Here is a 26,150-nt window from a genome sequence, read left to right as displayed (position 1 = left end):
CAAAAATAAATAAACATTTATGGGGCACCTGGGTGGCTCAGTCGGTTAAGTGTCCGACTTTGGCTCAGGTCATGATCTCACGGCTCGTGAGTCTAAGCTCCATGTCAGGCTCTATGCTGACAACTCAGAGCTTGAAGCCTGCTTCAGATTCTGTCTCCCTCTCCCTCTGCTCCTCCCCTGCTCATACTCTGTATGTGTGTCTCTCTCACTCTCTCTCAAAAATAAACATTGAAAAAATTTATTAAAAAATAAACATTTATAAATAAATAGAAATATAATTATTTTTCAGCTGATTTTTAAAATCTCAATTTTTGGGCAATGTTTTATAATGTATTTAATACATTAGTATAGTACTGAATATAAAAAATTCTCTCTAGGGGCACCTGGGTGGCTTAGTCAATTAAGTGTCTGACTTTGGCTCAGGTCATGATCTCACCGTTTATGAGTTCGAGCACCGTGTCGGGCTCTGTGCTGATGGCTGAGAGCCTGGAGCTTGCTTCGGATTCTGTGTCTCCCTCTCTCTCAGCCTTTCTCCTGTTCATGCTGTCTCTCTCTCTCAAAAATAGATGAACATTGAAAAAAAAATTCTCTCTATTTATCAGTTCATGCTTAAAAATTATTTACTGATGGGGCGCCTGGGTGGCGCAGTCGGTTGAGCGTCCGACTTCAGCCAGGTCACGATCTCACGGTCTGTGAGTTCGAGCCCCACGTCAGGCTCTGGGCTGATGGCTCAGAGCCTGGAGCCTGTTTCCGATTCTGTGTCTCCCTCTCTCTGCCCCTCCCCCGTTCATGCTCTGTCTCTCTCTGTCCCCCCAAAAATAAATAAACGTTGAAAAAAAAAATTAAAAAAAAAAAATTATTTACTGATGGGGGCACCTGGGTGGCTCAGTCGGTTGAGTGTCCGACTTTAGCTCAGGTCATGGTATCAGGGTTTGTGGGTATGAGCCCCATATCAGGCTCTGTGGAGCCTAGAGCCTGCCTCAGATTCTGTGTCTCGCCCCTCTCTGCTCCTCCCCAGCTCATACTGTCTCTATCTATCTCAAAAATAAATAAACATTACAATTTTTTTAAAAATTAAAAAAATATATTTACTGATGGAATGTATGGTCAAAAAGTTTGGAGACCATTACACCAAATACCTATGTCTGTTAAAGAATTTGTTTGAGTTGAGAAGAGTAACTTTTAACTAGAGCTCCTTTCTAGGTACAGATTTTTATACTTCAAACCCAAATCCCCAAACATGAGAAGTCCCTTTTTTCTTTGTAAATATACACATATAAGATATTTTATTTCAAAAAGCACAAGAACATTATACAAGTTTTAAATTTACATTTTGCAATAAAAGATATCAATATATGCATTATTTGTATAACTTCATCATGGATGGAATTTGAATCAGTGGTATAAACATGTCGCAGTCACTAAATATAGATCATCGTCACAGTGAACCAAAATGCATAGTTGTTATGAAATGACAAATGACCACTAAAGTGAACTCACAGCCCATACATCAACAAAATAAATTAATTATACAGATATACGTTTTTCTTCACTGTATCATTAAAATTCCTGTCAGCCCCTCACCAAAAACATGAGAAAAACATAGTTTTGGAGCCATCCTGTTGAACCAGTTCCTCCACATAACTACACTAATGAAAATAAAGTGACTTTTTGCTCATTTGTGAGTAAACTCGATAAGCATAATTAAATTATTTGCAATGATGAGGGCAGACCACTATCATATTTGAATATAATTAGAAATCCCTAGGGCTGGGGGCAGCACTGAGACACGTGTTCATCTACAGTGCAGGGGTCTGAATCAATCTCAAAAGTGGAACTCAATATGAAATGGGTTCTTTGGCAGTAAAGGTCTGACTGGCCATTACAGGATAGTCCCTCTGGCAGCCTCAGAGCTTAAGCCCAGGATTTATGAAATGAATATAAAAAGACTAGAAACAAAGTCAGTATATCTTTGTTAAATTGGGGCCAATCAGGGCAGAAGTCAGTACCTCCTGTTGCCTATTTTGGCTCAGACTTACCAAGTCAGACAATCCATCCAAAAAAATTATCTAAGAAATAAAGGGAGATGTTCTTATCACTTAATCATACTGGCAAATTGGACAAACTGAATACTGAATTTTCTGATCCTCATTCATCAACTGTTACAGATTGCTCACTGGAGTTGTATCTATTTCCTGATACCTTCTGAATAATAATTATTCAAGTAGAAAATCATGATTGTGATTCTGATGCCTGTTCATGCCCATCCTTTACTGCAAAACCCACTTTACATAAAAAATACCAAAAAAATCTAACCCCAAATGTGCATCATCAATCACTGTGCAAATATACTTTTATTTGCTTGCCTTGGCTGAGCAAAAAGAAGACAGGAAAACATGTACACACGTATATGACGTAGTCACCAAAGGCAATATCAGATGATCTTTGAATGCATCTTTTCAAATTCATAACATTATTCCAGAGACAACAGAAGCTAAAATGGAAGATTTCAATTTATCTTCTATCTGCTGCTCATATCACAAGTTCTTGATATAAAAAGTTAAAGCCAAAAATCAAGAAGTCTATGCACAGATTCAGGAGAGCACTATTATTTATAAACAAGATGGCTCAATCACAGCATATTATAACAGGACACAGACTACTGATCACATGGCTTTTTTGGTTGTCTGTACTAGACATAAAACCAGAGTTTATGAAAACATTGTACACAGATAACGAAGGATTTGTCTTTTACAAAGACATAGGTTACAGAATTGGCTTAAATCTGATTGTTCTAATTTACAGCTGCCATGCTCCATTCATTGGGGGAATTTTCTTATCCTCATTCTATAGACAGTTTTATATCAGAACTGCCTCAGGTTTTTAAGAGTCAAACAAGAGATAAGTGAACTCATTTTAGAAACTTGCCTTTGGAAATAGAAAGTATAATTTCAAAACTTAACAAAGCTATTTGTGGTAAAAGGAGAGGATTACAGTTTCTTTGGCCCATCAGGGATGAATAATGAATACATTATCCTAACTCTTCTTGAGGTCTACTGTGGGAAAAAAGCTTTTCCACAGTGGCAGAAATTTGTCTTACAAGTGGCAACTCTGTCCATAGAACTGTTTAATTTCTGGCTGAAACACTAAGTGGCACATTAGGGGGAATTCCTTAAAAGAAATTTACTCTTCTGAAAACTTTCTCAACTGAAGTATACTGCATGGTTTCTGCAATTCCTCTTGAGCTGCAAGGAAGACTACCACAGATTAGAATCTTGTCAGTGTTCCAATGTCAGCTAAACGAAACTTGGGTGTGTGTGGGAAATACCAAATACAGAACTGTAGAAGAGTTAACCAACATATAAAAATGTCCATGACTGCTTGATGTGACTTCATTTACCAGGTGAATGAAATGACATGAAATGGGATAGATTACGAAGGGAAATGAGTTTTCTGGAAATAGCACAGTGAGACATTTGGGGTGAAGGAGCATTTTTTTAGTGTTCTGGAACATGAAACATTAATCTATGTCGTCCTTTTACTCCTTTAAGCATATTTTCACTAACTGAAAGCAATACTCCATTAAGGAATATTTTATTAATGTATGCAAATCTGGACATGGAGCAAAAGACCCTCCAACCCTTCCCCAGCCCTCAGAAAGAAAGATCTCCATAATTTTCAATCAGTCTTCATTACTGTCTTCACTTGTGATTGTCCCAAGGCAGAGTTGAAGCTCACAATAACTGCCAGTTGAATCCAAATAACATCTGATTAGTTTCCTGGCTCCTAGCAATCTCTTCTATAATGCAGTGCTGTTGCCACACCAAATGGAGCTTCCGATACCGTTCACGAGATAAATGAAGGGGATTGCCCCTCCTTCAGGAAAACAAAAAACACCAACATGTAAGTTCGAATCAAATAACTGCCCATATCTTTATTGCCTAAATTAGTTCAAACTTTAAAAAAAAATTTTTTTTGGGGGGGGGGGGGTGGTCCTGGGTGGCTCAGTCAGTTAAGCATCCGACTTTGGCTCAGGTCATGATCACAGTTTGTAGGCTTGAGCCCTGCACTGAGCTCCGTGCTGAAAGCTCAGAGCCTGGAGTCTGCTTCAGAGTCTGTGTCTCCCTCTCCCTCTTTGCCCCTTTCCCGCTTGTGCTTTCTCTCTCTCTCTCTCTCTCTCTCTCTCTCTCTCTCTCTCTCAAAAATAAAAACATAAAAATAAATAAATGTTTTTAGAAATAAAAAAAATTTTAATGCTTATTTATTTTTGAGAGAAAGGGGGAGAGACAGATAGAGCACAAGCAGGGGAGGGGCAGAGAGAGAGGCAGACAGAATCCGAAGCAGGCTCCAGGTTCTGAGCTGTCAACATAAAGCCCATTGTGGGGCTCGAACTCACAAGCTGTGAGATCATGACCTGAGCCAAAATCAGTTGCTTAACTGATTGAGCCACCCAGGCGAGATGTTCTTAGAGCAGGGGGGTAATTACCAAGAGGGTTTCAAAAGGGATATTCTCCCTTCACTACTGATCACCATGAACTTAATAGGTTACTTAGCTGATGAAGCAGAAATTTACTCCTTGATTACTCAGAAAACAGGCAAAGTATATCATGGGCATTATTAGACCTCATTTATTTATTTATTTATTTATTTATTTATTTATTTATTTATTTTCAATATATGAAATTTATTGTCACATTGGTTTCCATACAACACCCAGTGCTCATCCCAAAAGGTGCCCTCCTCAATACCCATCACCCACCCTCCCCTCCGTCCCACTCCCCATCAACCCTCAGTTTGTTCTCAGTTTTTAACAGTCTCTTATGCTTTGGCTCTCTCCCACTCTAACCTCTTTTTTTTTTTTTTTTCCTTCCCCTCCCCCATGGGTTTCTGTTAAGTTTCTCAGGATCCACATAAGAGTGAAAACATATGGTATCTGTCTTTCTCTGTATGGCTTATTTCACGTAGCATCACACTCTCCAGTTCCATCCATGTTGCTACAAAGGGCCATATTTGGTTCTTTCTCACTGCCATGTAGTACTCTGGAAAGCAGTGTGGAGGTCCTCAGAAAATTAAAAATAGACCTACCCTATGACCCAGCAATAGCACTGCTAGGAATTTACCCAAGGGATACAGGAGTACTGATGCACAGGGGCACTTGTACCCCAATGTTTATAGCAGCACTCTCAACAATAGCCAAATTGTGGAAAGAGCCTAAATGTCCATCAACTGATGAATGGATAAAGAAATTGTGGTTTATTAGACCTCATTTAAATGGACAATGAGATTTATAACCCGAAGCAGCTTTATTCTTTTTTTGGATACTTAGTCTGATAGAGCTTTAATGGCTTTTCAGCTTCATACAGTGTATTTAGCTTTAATTTCTGGTTTTTGTATAGTAGAGATTAAGTCTGAGGTGTAGAATACTAAGCCCTCAAATTATATTCTGCTTCTCAGAAATATTTGCTTATTGTTGTCTTTATGACACACAAAAAAACTTGCTGGTGATTAGCAAATATTTAAATAAAACTACTCCCCATCAATTCTAAGGTTGTATAGTTTGTAACACTGTAGAGCAGCTAATCCAAAATGACTAAAATTTGGCCGTTGCCAGTAATGGAGAACTGTGAGATTCTCATTCTGGAGGCACTCAAGTGTCTCAGCTGATTGGGGATTTTCAAATTGCCTAATTAATTTAAAAATTCTGCTTCTTTGTACCTTTCTGGAACAACTCAGATTTCTTATTCTCAGTCATTAACTACTTTGAACCACTCAGCCTTTGTCTCCCTTAATCCAAAAACTACCTCCATACATAATTCTGTAGAAAGGTTGCTTAAAAATAACATAACATTCAAACATTAGAACAGCTGGGTGTCTTTAATTTTGGAAAAGTATTACCTTCACATTCTAAAGCAGCACAAAGCTGTTCAAAATTATGTGCTCCTCAGGATCGTATCATATTTAATATTTTTAATTTGCAACTATTTAAAAATATCTTTCAATATTTAGCATTAGTTTCTGTGTTTAAAGAACTGTTACCATCCATGTACAATAATGTGACTACAATGAAACAAACAAACAAACAAACAAACAAAAACTAATCTTACTTCAGGCCAGGGTCTGTTTCTCCATATTCATCCAAATAAGGGGCTGGATAGGCACAGCCTCTGGCTTTACCTTCAACCAGAACTACTCTGCATTCTCGGATTCTGAAGGACAAAAGAACCAAGAGGAAATATTATTAACTGCATGAGTGCAAATGATAGGCACTGCATCAAAGTTAATCTAGAGAAAAGATATGGCCAGTATCTGTCAGGAATTCAGTATAAAGACAGTAAACATAGACAAATAGACTAAACTGTGTTTTGTCTAAAAAAAGACAGTGAATATTGTTATTTTTATTGACATTATGGGAAAAATCAATGGATTTAGGGAAACGGGACCAATAATACTGACTGAATATACTGAAGAGAGGAAGGAAGCTGTCCTACTTGAACCACAGATACCATGCGAAATGATGGCCAGTGTTGTTTCTGTTCTGTTTCCTGACCCACGATCTGGAGTGGGAGGGAGCTTAACAGAAGCACAGAACAACATCTGATAACTGTGGGCCAGAAAAGAAGGTCAGCGAGGCAAGTGTTAATTAAGCCTTTTCTGGTCAGAGCCAGCCTCCAATAGTGCAAATTATAAAGAATCACTGCCACTTTGAAGGTACTTGGGACTCTTACAGTAGAGAAATGAAGACATACAAATAATGTTTGGGTATGTGTATACAGAAGGGATAGGTACTATAGAGTGACATTACAAAATAAGCAGTTGGAATAGGTAGTGGGTTTATTTGCTGTAGGTTCCCTAAAAGAAGAAAATCGGTATTTGGATGTGGCTTCCATGCATTCATTCACATTGTTCCAACAGATGCCTACAGGCAATGGGTAGGGAGACGTGGGCTTACATAAACAGAAACTACAGTACATGGGGAGATGGAAAGAAAAAGCACACGCATCCACTTTGAATTTTCTCTCTCAGGCAACTTGCACTCTCCTTTCATAACATGAAATAACTATGTACCACTCTCAGTCTTTTGCAGAGAGACCAGGGAAAACAACAGTTGCTTTGATAGAGGAAATGAAGAAAATGAAAATATTCAAAGGACAACTTAAAATAGTAATGTACAGGTACTTTTTAAATACACTTGTTTTTAGGACTCCAAGCCCTTTCATTGTACCTGAGTGTTCTGTAACACCAGAGTAATCAATGCAAAGTCTATCATGCTTAAGACATTTCACAAAAAATTAAAATGTGGACAGAATCCTATGGGTTTTTTTGTCTGTTTTGATTTCGTTTTTTTGTTTGTTTTTGTTTTTTACTTATTCTGTAATATCTTCTCTAATGCAATTTCATGTGATCATTTCCTATCAACACACTATCCTACCATAGTAGCTTCCAGATTGGATCCAGATTCCCTAAATTCATTATGAAGATTCTGAAACACTCACTACTCACTTTAGGAAAATGCAGACTCCAGCTCCACAGTGAAGTGCATGAAAAATGCAAGCTCCAACCTCTTCCCCATTCACAATTTCTTGGCAGCAAATGTTCTGAGAACACAGTATGGCTCCACAGAAAAGACAGAGGACAGGGTGCTTTCGTTCATCATCTGCAGACCGTGGGCACCTCAAAGGGAAAGAAAACAATCAGTGTGGTGGATAAACAATAAAAGCATGACATATCCAGTTAGCAATGAAATGTGTTCATCACTGGCTGCTTTGTAGCAAACAAAGATCCTAAAACACAAGAAAACATTTAATTAGGTGATTCTTCTTTAAGAAGGACGTAACAAAACAATCTCCTGATTAAGAAGATTTACTATTAAGTATATAGTGTCCTGATAATTCCATAGTTTGGCCATTAAATATGCCTCACTGACATTGTAATACATTTATAGAATCCAGTCTTCATCTGACATGACCAACTTATAGTCAGCTCCCTCCTCTGGATTGGTTTAGTCAAACCTATGTCCTCAATATCAGAGGAATATGACCGTTTTAGGTGTACAATTTTTTTTTTTTTAATCACAATGTGCAGTAAGGGTTCAGACACATTTCCTGTCCATTTAAGTATTGAGATCTTTAGGGCTGAAATGAGAGACTGTAGTCTTAAAGTTGATATACCCTCCATCTGGGAAACAAAGCAAGTCTTTAGGAAGGAAAAAGTGACAGAGTTGACTTGCTTGAACCAAGCAGTACTTTGAGATCTGCCATTTTATGTAGTAGTATGCTATAGCCTTGCTACAATGCCCCCCAAAGGAGGGGGATCATTCTCTGAATTAAAGTAATAATGGCCACCCTGGAAAAAAGGAGCTTTCCACCCCTATCTCTGCCTTACAATGGACATAACAGAAACATCCAGAATTCCTTTATTTGGGCAGTAAAAAAATAAATGCAACCACTAAGCTGAGATCCAATGAGGTCAGAATAAAGAGCACCAAAATAATCTCCAATAGGGCATTAACAGTTTATTCTCTGATCCCTTGTTTTTCAGCAAAGATAAGAAAACCACCACCACTGTCTACTAGGAGTAGAAAGACTCTGTGCATAGATATTCCACCCATCTTCTGTAGATGAGGGGACTATTTCACTTCTAGGGGAAAGAATATAATTATAGCTCTTTTTGGATAAAGCTAGTATCTTTCACCTTTAGTGAAGAATGGCTGAGTCCTAGTCTCTAGTATCCTACAGAGGAAAATAAAGGTGATACCTAAAGTATAGTAACCAAGCAGCTTACCCTCCTATGGCAGAAATAGCTCAGTCTTTTTTTTTTTTTTTTGAGAGAAGGCGCAAGTGAGTGAGGGGCAGAGAGAGAGAGAGAGGGAGGGAGAGGGTGGGGGGAGAGAGACAGAGACAGAGACAGAGACAGAGGGAGAGAGAAGAGGAGCTCACCTTACAGGGCTCGAGCTCACCAGAAGTTGAGCTCAAACTCAGGAACCACAAGATCATGCCCTGAGCCGAAGTCAGATGCTTAACCAACTGAGCCACCCATGTGACCCAGTCTTTTATTTATTTTTTAGGTTTATTTACTTATTTTCAGAGACAGTTTATGTCCTCAATATGACCTTGTTAGGTATACAATTTAAAAAAAATTTTTTTTTATGTTTACTATTGTGAGAGAGAGACAGAGAGACAGAGCACAAGTAGGGGAGGGGGCAGAGAGAGGGAGACACAGAATTCAAATCAGGCTTCAGATCTGTAGCTGTCAGCACAGAGCCTGATGTGGGGCTCAAACCCATGAACTGTGAGATCATGACCTTAGTCAAAACCAGATACTTAACTGACTGAGCCACTCAGGTGCCCCCAATTTTTTTTGTTTTATCATGATGTGCAGCAAGGGTTCAGACACATTTCCCATCCATTTTGTTGAATGTGGGTAGAGAATACAAGGGGGGGGGGTGGGAGAGTGGGAGAGAGAATCTCAATCAGGCTCCACATGGAGCCTGACACAGGGCTCAATCTCACGACAGTGAGACCATGACCAGAGCCAAAATCAAGAGTGGGACACTTAACCGACTGAGCCATCCAGGTGCCCCCAAATGGCTCAGTCTTAACAGAAACTGATGGTGACAATAAAACTGGAGGAGATCATCAGATTTACTTTCATTTTTACTTGAAACCAGTAAGTGGTAATATCATCCAGGGGGATCTTCACTGTGATTAATGACTAACACTTTTCTCACATCCTCCTAAGAGCCAACAGTGATACTCTTTAATGCCAGGAAGATAATACTTATTCACTGGGATTCTGTGGTAGCAATACAGCCCTAAGATTAGGGGAATCACTGAATTTAGAGCTGGATGCAATCTCTGACATCACCTAGCTAATTTTTTGAGCGCTGGGAGGTAAATGATGCAACCATTTCTTTAGGTGGCTGAACTTAACCTGCATGAGACAAGCAGCAAGGTAGCTAATACCAAGGTGAGTTCTATCTAGTAACAGAGACTGGAGAATGGGCTGCCCAAGGCCCTGCTGGGCCAGTTAAACTCCCTGGCTTCAGGGTTCAAAGCAGGGGTTATAACTGAATATGAAAATTTCCTCAGTCATGCTGTAGGGTAGTGATTCTCAGAGTAGGCCACCGTTGGGTTCTTCAAGCCCTAAAAATGATGATACACTGCAATCCCTATTTTTGGCCCCTTCAAATGACAGCAAGTTATTTAACTTATGACTAAGGACTATAATAGTCACTTTGCACACCAAGGCAGTTCATTAGAATTATTGATATCCTTAAAACAAAATTTAAGAATTCTTTGTGTTTTCTGAGAACTCTAATTAAAGTTTATTAAGAAGCTTGGCAGCTGTGCAATGCTTACTTAATATTACATAACTCCTAACTGAGCTTAGGAATCCCTGCAGTTTAGGAAAAAGATGCTGTGTTACTGGTACATCAGCAATGAATTCTCGAATAGGCTTTGATTTTCAGACTGCTGACATTCTTGCCTTCTAATTACAAGTTACTGCTCATTTCATGTCATCATTATTAATCTGATTTGCTATGGGTGATGGTGTGATGCCACCTGAATGTCAAGGATACATAATTGCATCAATTATGGCCTATTGGAATTTTGGCCTATTATTTCCACGACATGATGCATTGTGATTCAAATATGAAATATTCACACACCAATGGTTAAGGCAGATATCAACAGAATTTCTATAGGGACATTACATCGGTGGTACGTAGCTCATGAATTTATGCTATTTGAATAACTTACGTCATATTTAGCAAGTGTAAACTGTTACTTTTATAGGATATTATTTTATCATACAGAATAAGGTATTTAAGGTCATGCTATTTTCTTACAAAGGTAACTAATGGGTAATTCATACATGATATCAGTAATGAGTATAATGTAACTAGTGTATTTTACTTCTCACCAGTCTTTATCATCCAGATTTTTTTTTGGGAAAATAATCAGTGAAAAGGAAGAGGAAGATAAAAGAAAGTCTAAGAAACATTGTTTTATATTAGGTTTTAATCTGTTGAGGTGTGTGTGTGGCGGGGGGCATGGTGCCACACAAAGCTAAGGAGGTTTACTCCTCTCTCTAGTATCAGGCTTAAACCTGAGCCACAATGCTATTATTTGTTTTACTATAATAATGGGCTTCCATATAGGATTTTGCTTGGAAAAAAAAAGTGGGGGTTCTTCAGTGTTATTTCAGTGAGGATGTGGTCACCTCACTGTAATGCACATAAAACAGTGCTTAAAGACACACATATAAAAGATATTTCTAAGAGAACTACTTGTTTGTGAAGTTGAAAACAGGGTTATTTCAGTGGATGGATGTGTTGACCACACTTGTACGTGTAAAGATACATGAATAAATGATGATTCTTCGAGTGCTTAAAAAAACACAAAAGGCTCCTGTAGCTTTAAAAAAAAAATTGAGGAGAGATGTCATAGAAGATGGTGGAGTAAGGAGCTCCAGGAATTGGTTCCTCTACCAATACAACTGTTGATCTGGCAAAAACTGTCTGAAGCAACTATTTTGGAACTTGGAATCTAGGTGATCGTTGCAGCATCCACAGGAGTGCTTAACAAAGAAAGAGGCTGGTAAATTTTAGTAAATTTTGGCTTTTTGTGTAGTGGCTACCACCCCCTCAAAAAAATGAGGGTTGTCCTCAAAACTCAGGGTTGTTTACTTCTTCCTGGCAGTTCACTCAGGGGCTGACACACACACTGGCTATTGTTTCAACTTCTATGGGCTGAAGGGACTTCCTTGGTGGTGATGGCAGAGGGGACTTAAAGAGACAGAATATTCTTTATATTTTTTCTTATTGGATCCAGAAATTTAAGGAAATCTGTCAGTTCACTGGCTGATGGCAGCAAAAATGGAACAGAGACTTCAGTGAACACATAATAAGGAATACAGTCTCTGCAAAAACCAGTTTGGTCACTAAACAAACAGACAACTACAGCCTTCATCAAGTAACAGTGGCAATTCCAGGGGAGGGGGTAGAATCTGATTTCCAGAGCTACTACATTACAATATTCAAAACGCCCAGTTCTCACCAAAACTCACAAAGCTTACAAAGAAACAGAAATGATGGCCTATTCACAGGAAAAAAAGAAACTGACAGAAATCATCCCTGAGGAAGCCCAGACATGACACTTGTTACTAATCAAAGATTCTAAATTAACTCTTAAATGAGTTCAAAGAGCTGATGGAAACCATTGACAAAGAACTAAAGGAAATTAGGAAAACACATGAAAGAGTAGGAAATACCAGCAAAGAGAAATTATAAAAAAAAGAAACAAATAGAAAAGTACAACAGCTGAAATAAAAAACCTACTAAAGGGGTTTAACTGCATATCTGAGCTGGCAGAAGAATCAGTGAATTTTAAGACGGGAGAGTTAAAATTACTGAGGAAGAGGAGCAGAAAGAAATAAGAATGAATAAAAAGGAACAGAGGGATTTATGGGACACCATCAAGCATACCAACATACACACATAATATGAGAGTCACAGAAGGAGAAGCAAGTGAAAAAATATTTTTTTGAAGAAATAATGGCCCAAACTCCTCAAATTTGTTGAAAAACATGAATTTACATGTCAGGAGTGAAACTGAACTACAAACAGGACAAATTCAAAGAGATTCACACAGAAGACATATTATGATCAAGCCGTCAAAAGTCAGAGACAAAGAAAGAAGCTTGAAAGCAGCAAGAAAAGCAATTCATCACATACAAGGAATCCTCAATAAAATTAACAGCTGAAACCATGGAGGCTAGAAGGCAGTAGGATACATGTAATGTCCTCAAAGAAAAAAAGCTGTCAACTAAGAATTCTACATCTGCCAAAATTATCTTTTAAAAACAAAGGAGAAATGAAGACATTCCCAGACCAACAAATGCTAAGGAAGTTCATCGCTGCTAGGCTTGTCTTACAAGAAGTAATAAAGGGAGTCCTTCAAGCCAAAACAGAAAAACACCAATGGCAACTTGCAGCCATATAAAAAAAATATAGATAACTGGTAAAACTAACTACACATGTAAGTATAAAAGCTAGTATTATTATAACTTTGGAAAAATGACTCCTCTTTTTTTGTTTACTATATTATTTAAAAGACAAATGAACAAACCATCATTATAAATCTACATTAACATGCACAGAACACATAAAAATGTAATCTGTGACCTCAACGACATAAAGAAGGGAGAAAAAATTAGAAAGGAACAGTTAATTATGCAGCTGAAACTATGATGTTGTCAAGTCAAACTAAATTTAGAATGTTAAAAAAAAAATAAATTTAGGATGTTAACTGTAATCCCTATGGATACCCAGGTAAGTTGTAGGGTACACACAAAAATCAACTGTGTTTCAATACACCAGCAATGGAACAATCCAAAAAGGAAATTAAGAAAAATAATTGCAGGGGTGCCTGGGTGGCTCTGTTGGTTAAGTGTCTGACTCTTGGTTTTGGCTCACGTCATGATCTCACGGTTTCATGAGTTTGAGCCCCATGTTGGGCCCCATGCTGACAGTGCGGAGTCTGCTTGGGATTCTCTGTCTTCCTGTCCCTCTGCCACTCCCCCACTTGCATGGTCTCTCTCTCAAAATAAATAAATAAACTTAAAAAAAAAGATAAATAATTTCATTCACAATAGCATCCAAAATACTAAAATATCCAGGAATAAATTTAACCAAAGAGGGCAAGACTTGTACACTGGAAACTACAAAATACTGCAGAAAGAAATTAAAGAAGGTCTAAATATGGGAAGGTATCCATGTTCATGGACTGGAGTACTTAATGTTATTAAGATGGCAATACTCCCCAAAGTAATCTATAGGATTAATTTAATCTCTATTAAAATTCTAACTGCCTTTTTGCAGAAATGGAAAAGCCAATCCTCATGTTTGTATGTAACTGCAAGGGGCCCCAAATAATTAAAACAACACTGAAAAAGAAAAATAAAGTTGGAAGGCTCACATGTAACAATTTTAAAACTTCTTTTACAAAGCTATAGTAACTTAAAAGTGTGGTACTAGTATAAGGATTGACAGACATAGAGACCAATGGAACAGACTTTAGGATTTAGAAAGAAACCCAAACATCACTGACCAACTGATTTTCAACGTGGGTGCCAAGACTATCCAATAAGGGAAAAATAGTCTCTTAAAAAATGGTGCTGTGATAAGTGGAAACCACATGAAAAAAAAAAAAAAAAAAAAAAGAATGAAGCCAGACTTCCTGCTTTATTCCAAAAATTAACTCAAAACAGATCCACAGCTTAAATACAGAGCTAAACTATAAAACTATGAAGAATAGACTAAAAGAGAACAGAATAGGCCACCCCAAAGTATGCTGCTTTGGCATAATGATTATTTTGAATTAAAGTGACTTAAGAAACAGCAGGTGCAAAAAGGACACTCTGACACCTCTTTCGTTCTCCTGAAAGCAGGAAATAAATCTCCCATGTGAAGGTATCCTCCCTATACCAGAAGGATAGAAAATACCCTTACTGCCAAAGTTAGGGAAATCAAAGTCAAGAAGGTGCATATATAAACTCTCTTACTTCTTCATTAATTTGGTACTCTAAGTGTAAACTCCTTTGTTTTGTCAAATCTTCACAAATAATTATTTCTTTAACTATAAAGTATAAACCTAGTTTCTTCTTTGAGTCACGTATCTCTGTGATCTCCCATATACATGAAATTAAATTGGTTTTTCTCCTATTAATCTGAGAGAGAGAATCCCAAGCAGGCTCCACACTGTCAGCATGGAGCCTGATGCAGGGTTCAAACTCATAAACTGAGATTGTGACTCGAGCTGAAGTCAAATGCTTAACCAACTGAGCTGCCCAGGCATCCCTCTCATATTATTCTGTCTTATGTCAATTTAATTATTTGACTAGAGGGAAGAACAGAGAGGGAGGAACAGAGAGGGAAGAAAGGAAGAGTCTCCTTCCCCTTCAGTATAAAGAAATCTTACAACTCAACAACAAAACAGACAGTCCAATTACAAGATGGGCAAAGGGCTTGAACAGGCATTTCTCCAAAGAACATACACAAATGTCCAAAAAGCACATAAAAAGATGTTCAACATCAGTGGTCATTCAGAAAATGTGTATTAGGGCACCTGGGTGGCTCAGTTGGTTAAGCATCCAACTTGATTTCAGCTCAGGTCATGATCTCATGGTTCATGAGTTTACGCCCCATGTTGAGCTGTGCACTGACAGAGCAGAGCCTGCTTGATAGTCTCTCTCTCTCTCCCTCTCTGCCCCTCATGTGCTCTCTCTCTCTCAAAACTTACACTGCTGATGGAAATGTAAAATGGGACAGCCATTTATGGAAAACTGCTTACTGGCAACTCAAAGAGTTAAACATAGAATTACCATAATGATGCAATAATTCTACTCCTAGGAATATATATAAGAAAAATGAAAATATATGCCCACATAGAAACTTGTACATGAATGTTTACGGTAGCATTATTCATAATAATCAAAAGAGAGAAACAACCTAAGTGCTCATCAATGGATAAATGGATAAACAAACTCTGTATATGCATACAATGGAATATTTAAGATTTTATTTTTAAGTAATAGCTATACCTAACAGGGGGCTCAAATTCCACCGACTAAGCCAGCCAGGCACCCCTACAGTAGAATATTATTTAGCCAATAAAGGGCCGAATACATGCTACAACTTGGATGGACTTCAAAAACTATACTATGTGAAAGAAGCAAGACACAAAAAATCATATATGATACCTTTTATATGATATATAGAGAGTAGGCAAATTCATAGAGACAGAAAGCAGATTATTGATTACCAGGGGACTGGGAAAGAGGGAAATGGGGTGTGATTACTTAGTGGATACAAGGTGTTTCTCCGGGATGATGAAAAAGTTTTCAAACTAGAGAGAGGTGGTGGTTGCACAACATTGTGCAGACACTAAATTGTATTGAATTGTATACTTTGTCGTCATTAACTGTATGTTTTGTGGATCTCACCTCAATAATAAAAAAGAAATCAGCAATCACTGTTATAAAAGATGCTAAGTGGTCAATTTTTAAAAAGTTAGCTAGTGGTGGTGCATACCAATTACAGGCTTAAAATTTAAAAAAAAAATATTTCCTCTTACCTGAAATGAGAAGCTTGATTTAGGAGGCAGCTATAGTCATCAGGTAGCTCTATCAAACTATTTCTTTTTCTAGGGTATCTAGAAATATAATTTAAAAGACAATTTTACTTAAGAGTAAATAAACCCATGTCAAAAACCAACTAAGTAACAGAAGGAAGAATGTCTTAAAAATAACAAAAGAACCCATACTTGCACCCCATAGTAATTCCCCCTGTTGACAACATTAAATCCAAGCATCTGAGCCTAGAATTCCAAATCTTTCATCAGCTGGTTTCCTTTCCAAACTCAACCTCCACTATTCCTGAAGACTAAATTGTTCTAGCTGGATTTCCATAATGGCTAGGAAGGTAATATAAAAAAGTTGTTAAGGGTACACAGGCTTTGTAATCAGACGCAGCTACAAATCCTAAATTCTCTAGTATCTAACAAGTCACTGAACCCAAGCCTGTATTTCATGGTCTGTAAACTAGAGGATGAATATATTATACTTTCTCAGTCATAAGGCACACTATCAACTTAATAATACATTTTTGAGGTGGGGGGAAGAAATATAAAAGACTCATGCTGATTTAAGAAATGTCAAATATAAATAATAGAATCAAGGAAACTCATAGAGCTGTTAAGGACTCAATAAGATACTGAAGTGGAACATAATGTACTTAGTACTTGATACATGTCTGTAAATGTTATTCATTCTTACAATATAATACAGACATGATAAAAGCCTTGCATGAATGCCATGAAGAAGAATATCTGAATAACATGGACATTCTATCCTCAAACCACAATCGACTTAAATTCTGTAATTCCTTCTATGTTCAGCTTAAAATTATCTTCTCCAAGAGTAACCTGGCATCATTAAAAATCTTCTACTGTTTAAATTTCTATAGCATTAACAGTACATTCCATATACTATTACACTTTATGTTTTTAGTTTATGTACATAATTTGATTATAAATTACCCATGACCAAAAAGCTGTATGTGTTAGGTCTTTTAATTCTCCCAAAGTATTTTAGAACCATGCTGGGGAAATAGTAGGTGTCTAAAAGGCACATGAGGTGCGCCTGGGTGGCTCAGTCAGTTGAGCGTCGGACTTTGGCTCAGGTCATGATCTTGCAGTTCGTGAGTTCAAGCCCCACGTCGGGCTCTGTGCTGACAGCTCAGAGCCTGGAGTCTGCTTCAGATTCTGTGTCTCCCTCTTTCTCTGCCCATTCCCCGCTCATACTCTGTCTCTGTCTCTCAAAAATGAATAAATGTTAAAAAAATTTTTTAAATAAAATAAATAAAAGGCACATAATGAACTGAAATAAAGGATAAATTGTGTGAGATTAATACTCCTAAAATATGTACTCATCTTTTAAACTTTTCTCTCTACTCTTTCTTTTCTTGGTGATGTGAATACTACTCTATCTAAGTTATAAAAGCTGCTCTATAATCTCTAAACCACTAAAGTGGGGTTAAGGGGTAGGCAGCATATGCACATTTACAGTGAAGGCTAAAGAATTTGAAAGAGTGAGAAAAGATGAGAATAGAAGGTGGCATATGCACTTTGTGTCACAATGTTTGCTTTGGCCATGGAAAAATGGTACTACTGATGTTAGCATTTAAGGCTAGGGGTCAATTACTCTGCTTGTTTACTGAAGCAATTCAATTTGAATAAAAATTAGACACATATAACATAAAGCAGGCCCTGGTGGGATACAAAGAAAACAAGCATGCAATCTGGCCTTATTGAACTTACTGTTGAGTGCTTTATGGTGCTGGCAGGTACGCATGCACACACACATATGAGAGGGTGTATTAGGAGAGATTTGTGGGATGAGGTCAGATTTGAATTGGTCCTTGAGGAAGAGGTAGATTATGACTGAGCCATAACTTAAAGGACACAGGAGGGCTGAAGAAAGTTTTGTTGGGTAGTCTCTAAGTATAAAGATAGGAAGGGAAGGGGTAAAGGGAATAGTTCTGTTTATATCTTACTCTATTCTCAAAAGGAAAAAAATGTTGTACAGGAATACTGTCACTACCCTCTGATTGTAATATACCAGCAGCTCCAAGATGCCATCTCCTCCTGTGCCTTTTAATATGCATGTACACGCTTAAGAAAGAGGAGCTGGTGGAGTTAAACAATTTAAGAGGGAAAGGACAGTCCCTCCAAGAAAAAAATCAATTGCAGGAAGAATCTGAATTCTGGCAAAGACCTAAGAGAAACGCAGGAAACAATGTACTGAGTAAGAATGAAGAAGACAGACTAGAAATCATATTCAGCAAACCAACTATTTTTGGAAACACAACCTGTAGGAAAGGACTAAGAAGTAAAACCAACCTGACTATGGTGCTTTTCTGCTTCAAACAGTTTAGTAAGGCAGGATCTGCACACCACCTATACGGAGAGCCAAGAGAAAAGCAAACAGGTCATCACAACTTCAGCACAGTGTTCATGAGTGAGCCACCCTCTCCAAATCTGTCCCTTCTTTCCATGTTCCCTCCACTAGACTTCTACAATCTTGCTCCTTTGCTTTCCTTCTCTTTGTTTTTGTGTCTGCCTATTTATCTTGTCCCCTTTCTGTTATTGATTTCTTTTTTTAAGGGCTTATCAATCAAGGTCCTACTAGAAAAACAGAAACCATTCTGAAGAGGGAATTTAATACCAGGAATTGGTAATAAAGATGACAGAAGGGCTGCAAAGCCAACCAGGAGATAAAAACACAAGGTGACCCAAAGATTAGCCAGTAACAGGAAGCCACCGCCTCTCCCAGAATGGAGGAACGAAAGGAAATTGTGGCATTACTAGAAACGAGGGGCTAGGGTCACTGATGGATACTGGAACCACCAGAGACTTGGCTGATGGGAACTAGAGCCAGAGAAGAGCTACAGTCACTGGCCAGAGATACCACACAAAGCAGAGAGAGGTGGCCTGAACACTCAGGCTTCTCTCTTCCTCCTCGCTTCCAATACCCTATTACTGCCTCCCCCAGGCTGAATACAGGCAGACGCCAACTGACAAGAAAGACTAGGCAATACGGCTTGCAAGTCTCAGTCCCCTGTACTTCAGAGCAGAGGATAAGGGGAGGCTCTGCAGGAATGGTACAAAGTGCAAGGACATTCTGTTACAAAGTTTGAATTTTTGTCATTAACCTAGAAGAGTAAGGTTAAAATGTATTGACTCCAACAACATACAAGTAAAGTCAGTATAACCTACTGTGATTGTACTTAACACAAAGCATGATGCTGATTTTTAAAGATCTGTTTTAAATCATTTTTAATCACACTGGAGATTAGAACCCCTCATAAGAAATGAAGATACACAAAAAAGAACCTAACAGAAGAGATGAGAACACAGAAAATGTGGCAGGAGACAAGCAGACATTCACACAAATCCTGACATGGACACGGAGAAAGAAACACTAATGAAAGAAAAAGGAGAAAGGTAAAGGCAGAAAATTGAAAAAATAAAGGAAATCATGGGTGTGATCATGTGATTTATAATAATAAGTATGTATATTTAGTCTTCAACCCAGTTCCCAGCACAGGGAATTTCCTAAGTGATGACAGTAACAAAGGTGTGTTTTAGGATCCCTCCTAGGGATGGGGGCTGGGTACTGGGAGAACCAAACATGCGACAGAAGACTGGAACTTTCAGCTCTGCTACTTCAACCACCATGGAGGAAAGAGGGACTGGAGGTTGAATCAGTCACTAATGGCCACTGATTTAATCAACCATGCCTATGTAATATAGCCTCCAAAATCACCAACAGGACAGGATTTGGAGAACTTCCACACTGGTGAACACGTGGTGATTTGGGGAGGGTGGTGTGTTTAGGGAGTATGCAATCTTGGCTCCCTTTCCCTGTGCATCTCTTCCACCTGGCTGTTCCTGAGTAAACTGGTGATCTAGTAAGTAAAATGTTTCTCTGAGTTCTGTGAGCTGCTCTAGCAAATTAACTGAACCCAAGGAGGGGTCAGTAGAGCCTCTGTTCTACAGCCACTGGGTCAGGAGCACAGGTGACAACCTTGGACTTGCTAGTAGAAGCTGTCTGAGATGTGTTTGTATGTAGGCATGCCAGTCTATAGCAATGAGCCCTTAACCTGTGGGATCTGATGCTATCTCCAGGTAGACAGTGTAGGATTGAGGTGAATTGTAGGATACCCAGCCAGTGTCAGAGAACTGCCTGTTGGATATGTGGCCAAAACATCCTCCCCAAACACCCCAAACACTGGGTGTCAGAATCTGTAATGGAGGAAATAAAGTAAGAGTAACAGTGAGAATTAATTATTAAAACAATGCTACATGTCAATTATATCTCAAAAAAAAAAAAGATGGAAATTGTGGAAGCAAAGATAGGGAAGGACACTAGAGGTTAGGAGGGTAGACAGTGATCAGGAGGGCCAGAAATGATGAGGTAGAAAGAAAGTTTTTCTCAAAAAAAGACCCACCTCTCTCAGGGAAATTTAACTGATACATTTTGATTCACCAAATGACTTTTTTATTCCCCCCCAGGCACCCTCCTGATATGTGCGCTACCATGTGAGATATGCTACTGTTTTAGACAGAGCCCCAATTTTGTTTCTTTTGATATTTAGTTGTGAGTATGTGGCTGCTGACAACAATGACCACCTCCCCTTGCTGCCCAGGCTGCCTGATGATTTATAGGAAACGGCAGCTTTAGGGAAGAGTAGCACAAGGAACGGTAATTATGGTGGGACAAGCGGAAATTCCAGCTGCCCATGGCTGCTGGACTTGTCTCCAATTCCCTGAGTGTGTGAATTAGGAACACAACAGTATAATAACCCAACAGTCACATTTTGCCCTCATAGTACCTCTGGAGGAGGGGTCTTACAGTATCCCAATATTCCTGGAAAAGCAGGAACAAATTTGTGGGTAAAGATAGATAGCTACAGAGTGCACTGTATTCTCCTTCTGCAGGATCTGCAAGAGAATAACAATACATTTAGTAAGCACATTATTCTTACCTGGTATTACAGCACCATCTAGATAAATTAATACATGATTTTTTTTAACGCAAAAAAACAACTACGTGGGAAGTAGCACCCCATTTACAGGCATACCAGTTCAGTTCTAGACCACCACAATAAAGTGAGTATTGCAATGAAGCAAGTCAAGTGAATTTTTGGCTTCCCAGTGATTATTAAAGTTACGCTTCTACTATTTGTAGTCTATTTAGCGTGCAACAGAATTATGCCTAAAACAAAAATGTACATACCTTAATTAAAAAATATTTTATTGCTAAAAACTGCGAACCATCCTCTGGCCTTTCAGCCAGTCATAATCAATCATCAAAGATCACCCTAACAAATATAATAATAATGAAAAAGTTTGAAATATTGCAAGAATAATCAAAATGTGACACAAACATGAAGTGAGCAAATGCTGTGGGAAAAATGGCACTGGCAGACTTCCTTGATGCAGGGTTGCCACAAACCTTCAATTTGTAAAAAATGCAGTATCTGCAAAGTGCAATAAGGCAATGCGCAATATGACAAGGTATGCCTGTGTATAGAATCACAACAAACTAGATCAAATAAACCCTGCTGAACTGAGTTCAAGATACAGAAGCTGAAAGCCAATAAAGCTGACCTGTTCAGCTTAATCTCAAAGGACAAAAGCAAGCATCTCTAAACAATTTTGGGGATGCTTCCAAAATCATACAAATGTTCTGATTTTTACCCATACAAAAGAACAAGGAAGCCTTGTCTATTTTGATCTAGATTTAAGGCAAGTAAAGAAGAAAGGAAATGACTGGTACTCAAACATACATATCCTCACTTTGTTACAACAGGCCTTTCCTATCAGCATTTTACTTCTTTTGTAGTAGTCATATGTTCAAAAGTCAAATAAGGAGTATAAAATAACATTTTCCTCCTACTTAACCAAATTGTTCTCTTCCCTAAATGCAACCAATGTTCCTAATTTTTTGCATATCCTAACAGTTATGTTCTGTGTGCAGACATTTTATAAGCTCAAGTACATCAACTATACATAGATAGGAGTCCTGAGTAGGTCTTGCATATTATAAAGCTAATCTCATTTTTGGTCTCACCTTTAGCCCATACCACAGCAGGGGCACACATGTTGATAGTGAACATTGATGAAAGAGGCAGAGAACAGAAAAGTAGTTTTGCCCTCACCTTGTATTTTTGAGGTTGAAGGTAAGAAAAAATATCTATTATATCCTATTCTGAGACTTCACTTTCCTACTTACTTGTCAGCAGTTCATCAGGTGGAGTTATTCCAAGTAAATAGTGGAAAAACAAGGCAGCACAGCGAAGGTAAGGGGTGATACCATTCTTCAATGAGACCCACAGATACCAGCCAGGAATACCACACCCAATGCAGCTAGGAGGCAATAATTCCAGAAAAGAACAGAATACTGATCAGACTAAACCCCCAAACTTTAAACACATCCTCATTTAAAAACATAGCTAAGTATTTAAATAATTTTTTATCCATTTAATTTTTAAACATTTAAAACATAATATTTAACTGGCAATAGCTTCTATATTTAAATCTTCTGAAAGTTTCCTAAATAAAACCACAAATCTTGTATCTTTTACCATGCAGGTTTTTATTTTATTTAATTAAAAAATAAATCAATTATGGGGCGCCTGGGTGGCGCAGTCGGTTAAGCGTCCGACTTCAGCCAGGTCACGATCTCGCGGTCTGTGAGTTCGAGCCCGGCGTCGGGCTCTGGGATGATGGCTCAGAGCCTGGAGCCTGTTTCCGATTCTGTGTCTCCCTCTCTCTCTGCCCCTCCCCCATTCATGCTCTGTCTCTCTCTGTCCCAAAAATAAATAAAAAACGTTGAAAAAAAACTAAAAAAAATAAATCAATTATTTATATTATGATTAGCAATATGTAATAATTATTAATATTAATAATCATTAATTAATTTTTAAATGAGGGGCAGGCAAAGGTTTATTACGCCTCCCTCTTCCTCTCTCTCTTCAGTACCTAACTGAAAAACAAAACAAAACAGAAAACCTAACTAAAAATTGATGAAGAAGATGAAAGCAAAGAGGGGAGAGTTTGGCAGCATGTAGAGCTCAGTGGGGCACTCTTATTATACTTTTGATTTTAGCCTTTGCATCGCCAATATATTTCACATGTTACATAAAAGCCATAGAAAAAAATCTCTAGTTAGTTAAGCGTATCAACTGTATAGATTGCTTTAAATGGATGACCTATTTTCTATTTTGTACATTTATTTAAATTCTAAATGCTGCCATTTGTTAAAATTTTATTATCTTTGGCCTATGTTCCCAGAACAGTTTTATAAAAGTAAAGATGTATCAAAACTGTTCTTTATAATAAGAGTAAAGAACAGTTTATAAGAGTACAGATGTATCAAAACTTGTTTCAGTCTCAGAAACAAACAAATGGGTAGCTGTAATTCCAAAAGCTCTTAACTGATTTTTAAAAAACTGGAATTAAAATGGTTAAAAAGTTATTGTGCCAAACAACTGAACAAAGAGGTGGAATTATTAAAACAATACTGAAATAGGTTGAACTAATGAACTGCTACTCACCCATTTGTATATTGAGAAACTTCTGCCAAGAAAGAAGATGCAGAACGAGCCTCTTCACTCTCTTCTTGAACCTGAGCAAGGGGGAGGTCTGAAAAAGAAATTCTGAAAGATAAATCTATGAGTTTGCTATTCAATATATTAATTACACCTCAATATCATGGTGTCAGGATAATAAACAATGTCAACTCAACTGAGGCTCTTTTCCTTTTTCTCAATCTAAATAGTTGATTCTAAATATTAAAACTGTTGGGTAAGGGGTGCCTGGGTGACTCAGTCAGTTAAGGGTCCAACTTCAGCTTAGGACATGATCTCATGGTTCGTGAGTTTGAGCCCTGTGTCGGGCTCTGTACTGATAGCTCAGAGCCTGGAGCCTGCCTCAGATTCTGTGTCTCCCTCTCTCTGCCCCTCCTCCACTTGCGTGCACGTACTCACTCGCTCTCTCTCTCTCAAAAATAAACATTAAAAAAAAAAATCTCTTAGGTAAACTTTATCAATATATTAGATGAAGAAACAAATAGGGCAGAATCACATGGATGTTTAATAAATGCTTATCTCATTGTAATATGACCAGGTAAACAAATTAGTGGTCATCTATCTGCTTTGCATTCCTAGGAGTCTTAGCTAACAGGTAGAAATTCAGCTTCTAGAAAAGGAAGTAGGTTGCTGTCCTGCCTTTACTCTCAAGCAACACATTACGAAGAACCTCGTAAGGTAATTTCCTTCATTAATCTATCCTTAAGGAGGACCATCCTAAACCTTTCCACCAATTGCTAACTCACTCACTTAGGTTAAAGCTCTGGATAAGACACTTAAGTTCTCTGAACTTCAGTTTTATCATATTAAAATGGGTATAAAAATGCCAACATTGTAGTTCAATGTGATGGATGGTTACATCCTATTTGAATAGTGCTCTCTTGTTTTAAAAATACTTAAAAAATATATATACATTAATTCATCTGAAAGACAATTAAAATTACCCTGTGTCTCTTACTTTGGTTGGATATTGCTAGTTCTTCTCCTTTCAGTTAAGATCTCTTTAGGAAAAACACACTTTTTTTAAAAAAAGGAAAATATATCATGAATTCATATTGATATTTCCAATTTAAATATGTTTAATATTTGCACGACTGAAGTGAATTTTACATGCAGTGAAATACACAAACAATAAATGTACCATTTGATGAGTTTTGACAAATGCACACACCCATGTAACAAGATTTTTAAAAATGAAACTTTATTTCTTAAAGCAGTTTTAGGTTCATTACAAAATTGAGAGGAAAACACTGAGTTTCCAGATACCTGCCCTACTATCAACAGCTTGCACTAGAGTGGTACATTTGTTACAATCAATGAACCTATACTGACACATCATTATCATCCAAAGTCCACAGTTTACATTAGGGTTCATCCTGGTATTGTACATTCTGTAGGTCTTCACAAACGAAATGTAGCCACTGTTACAGTATCATACAGAGTAGTTTCACTGCCCTCAAAATCCTCTGGGCTCTCCAAATTCACCACTCTTTCCCCGCCCTCCCCCCACCCCCCCAACCTCTGGTAATCACTGATATACTGTCTCCATAGCTTTGCCTTTTCCAGAATGTCATATACAGTTGACCCTTGGACAACATGGGGGTTAAGGGTGCCAACATCCTGCATAGCCAAAAATCTACCTATACATTTTGACTCTCCAGTAACTAACAGGCTACTGTTGACTGAAAGCCTTACTGATAAGATATTGAGTCACTTAACATGCATTAAAAAAAAAAAATTTTTTTTTAAGTTTATTCATTTTTGACAGAGCACAAGTGAGGGTGGGGCAGAGAGGGAGACAGAGAATCTGAAGCAGGCTCCAGGCTCTGAGCCCAATGCAGGGCTCAAACTCACGAACCATGAGATCATGACCTGAGCTGAAGTCGAACACTTAACCAACTGAGCCACCCAGACGCCCCAACACGTATTTTGTATAACATTATATATGTATGTTACATGTTATATATTTTGTGTGTTATATACTGTATTCTTACAATAAAGTAAGTTAGAGAAAAGAACAATTATTAAGAAAATCATATGAGAAAATCAGGCAACAACAGATGTTAGCGAGGATGCAGAGAAAGAGGATCTCTTTTGCATTGTTGGTGGGAATGCAAGCTGGTGCAGCCACTCTGGAGAACAGTATGGAGGTTCCTCAAAAAATTAAAAATAGAACTACCCTACGACCCAGCAAATGCACTACTAGGTACTTATCCAAGGGATACAGATGTGCTGTTTCAAAAGGACACATGCACCCCAATGTTTAGAGCAGCACTATCAACAATAGCCAAAGTACAGAAAGAGCCCAAATGTCCATCAATGGATGAATGGATAAGAAGATGTGGTATATATATATACAATGGAGTATTACTTGGCAATCAAAAAGAATGAAATCTTGCCATTTGCAACTACGTGGATGGAACTGGAGGGTATT

The 26,150-nt window shown here is 38.0% G+C and overlaps 1 protein-coding gene across 2 annotated transcripts in view; it reads right to left on the bottom strand.

The window, feature by feature from the left end:
* Positions 1 to 1,269: 1,269 nt before the first annotated feature.
* UBR1 (ubiquitin protein ligase E3 component n-recognin 1) overlaps positions 1,270 to 26,150 on the bottom strand; it is a 135,462-nt gene continuing 110,581 nt past the window's right edge. Inside the window, exons 40-47 of one of the 2 annotated variants that reach the window (XM_043554111.1) lie at positions 23,684 to 23,771; positions 22,360 to 22,493; positions 20,957 to 21,065; positions 18,462 to 18,518; positions 16,137 to 16,214; positions 7,501 to 7,671; positions 6,105 to 6,206; positions 1,270 to 3,876 (exon numbers count right to left, since the gene is read on the bottom strand). In XM_043554111.1, the coding sequence (XP_043410046.1) occupies positions 3,735 to 3,876; positions 6,105 to 6,206; positions 7,501 to 7,671; positions 16,137 to 16,214; positions 18,462 to 18,518; positions 20,957 to 21,065; positions 22,360 to 22,493; positions 23,684 to 23,771 (881 nt within the window). In that variant the 3' untranslated portion in view covers positions 1,270 to 3,734. Of the gene's footprint in view, positions 3,877 to 6,104; positions 6,207 to 7,500; positions 7,672 to 16,136; positions 16,215 to 18,461; positions 18,519 to 20,956; positions 21,066 to 22,359; positions 22,494 to 23,683; positions 23,786 to 26,150 lie in introns of those variants that run through there. The other variant, XR_006293034.1, reaches the window with a different exon arrangement.

The sequence above is a fragment of the Prionailurus bengalensis genome, chromosome B3, assembly GCF_016509475.1.
Source record: "Prionailurus bengalensis isolate Pbe53 chromosome B3, Fcat_Pben_1.1_paternal_pri, whole genome shotgun sequence".
NCBI classification, from domain to species: Eukaryota; Metazoa; Chordata; class Mammalia; order Carnivora; family Felidae; genus Prionailurus; species Prionailurus bengalensis.
Note: the sequence above shows the minus strand (reverse complement) of the source record. Positions and strands in the feature narration are given on the sequence as shown.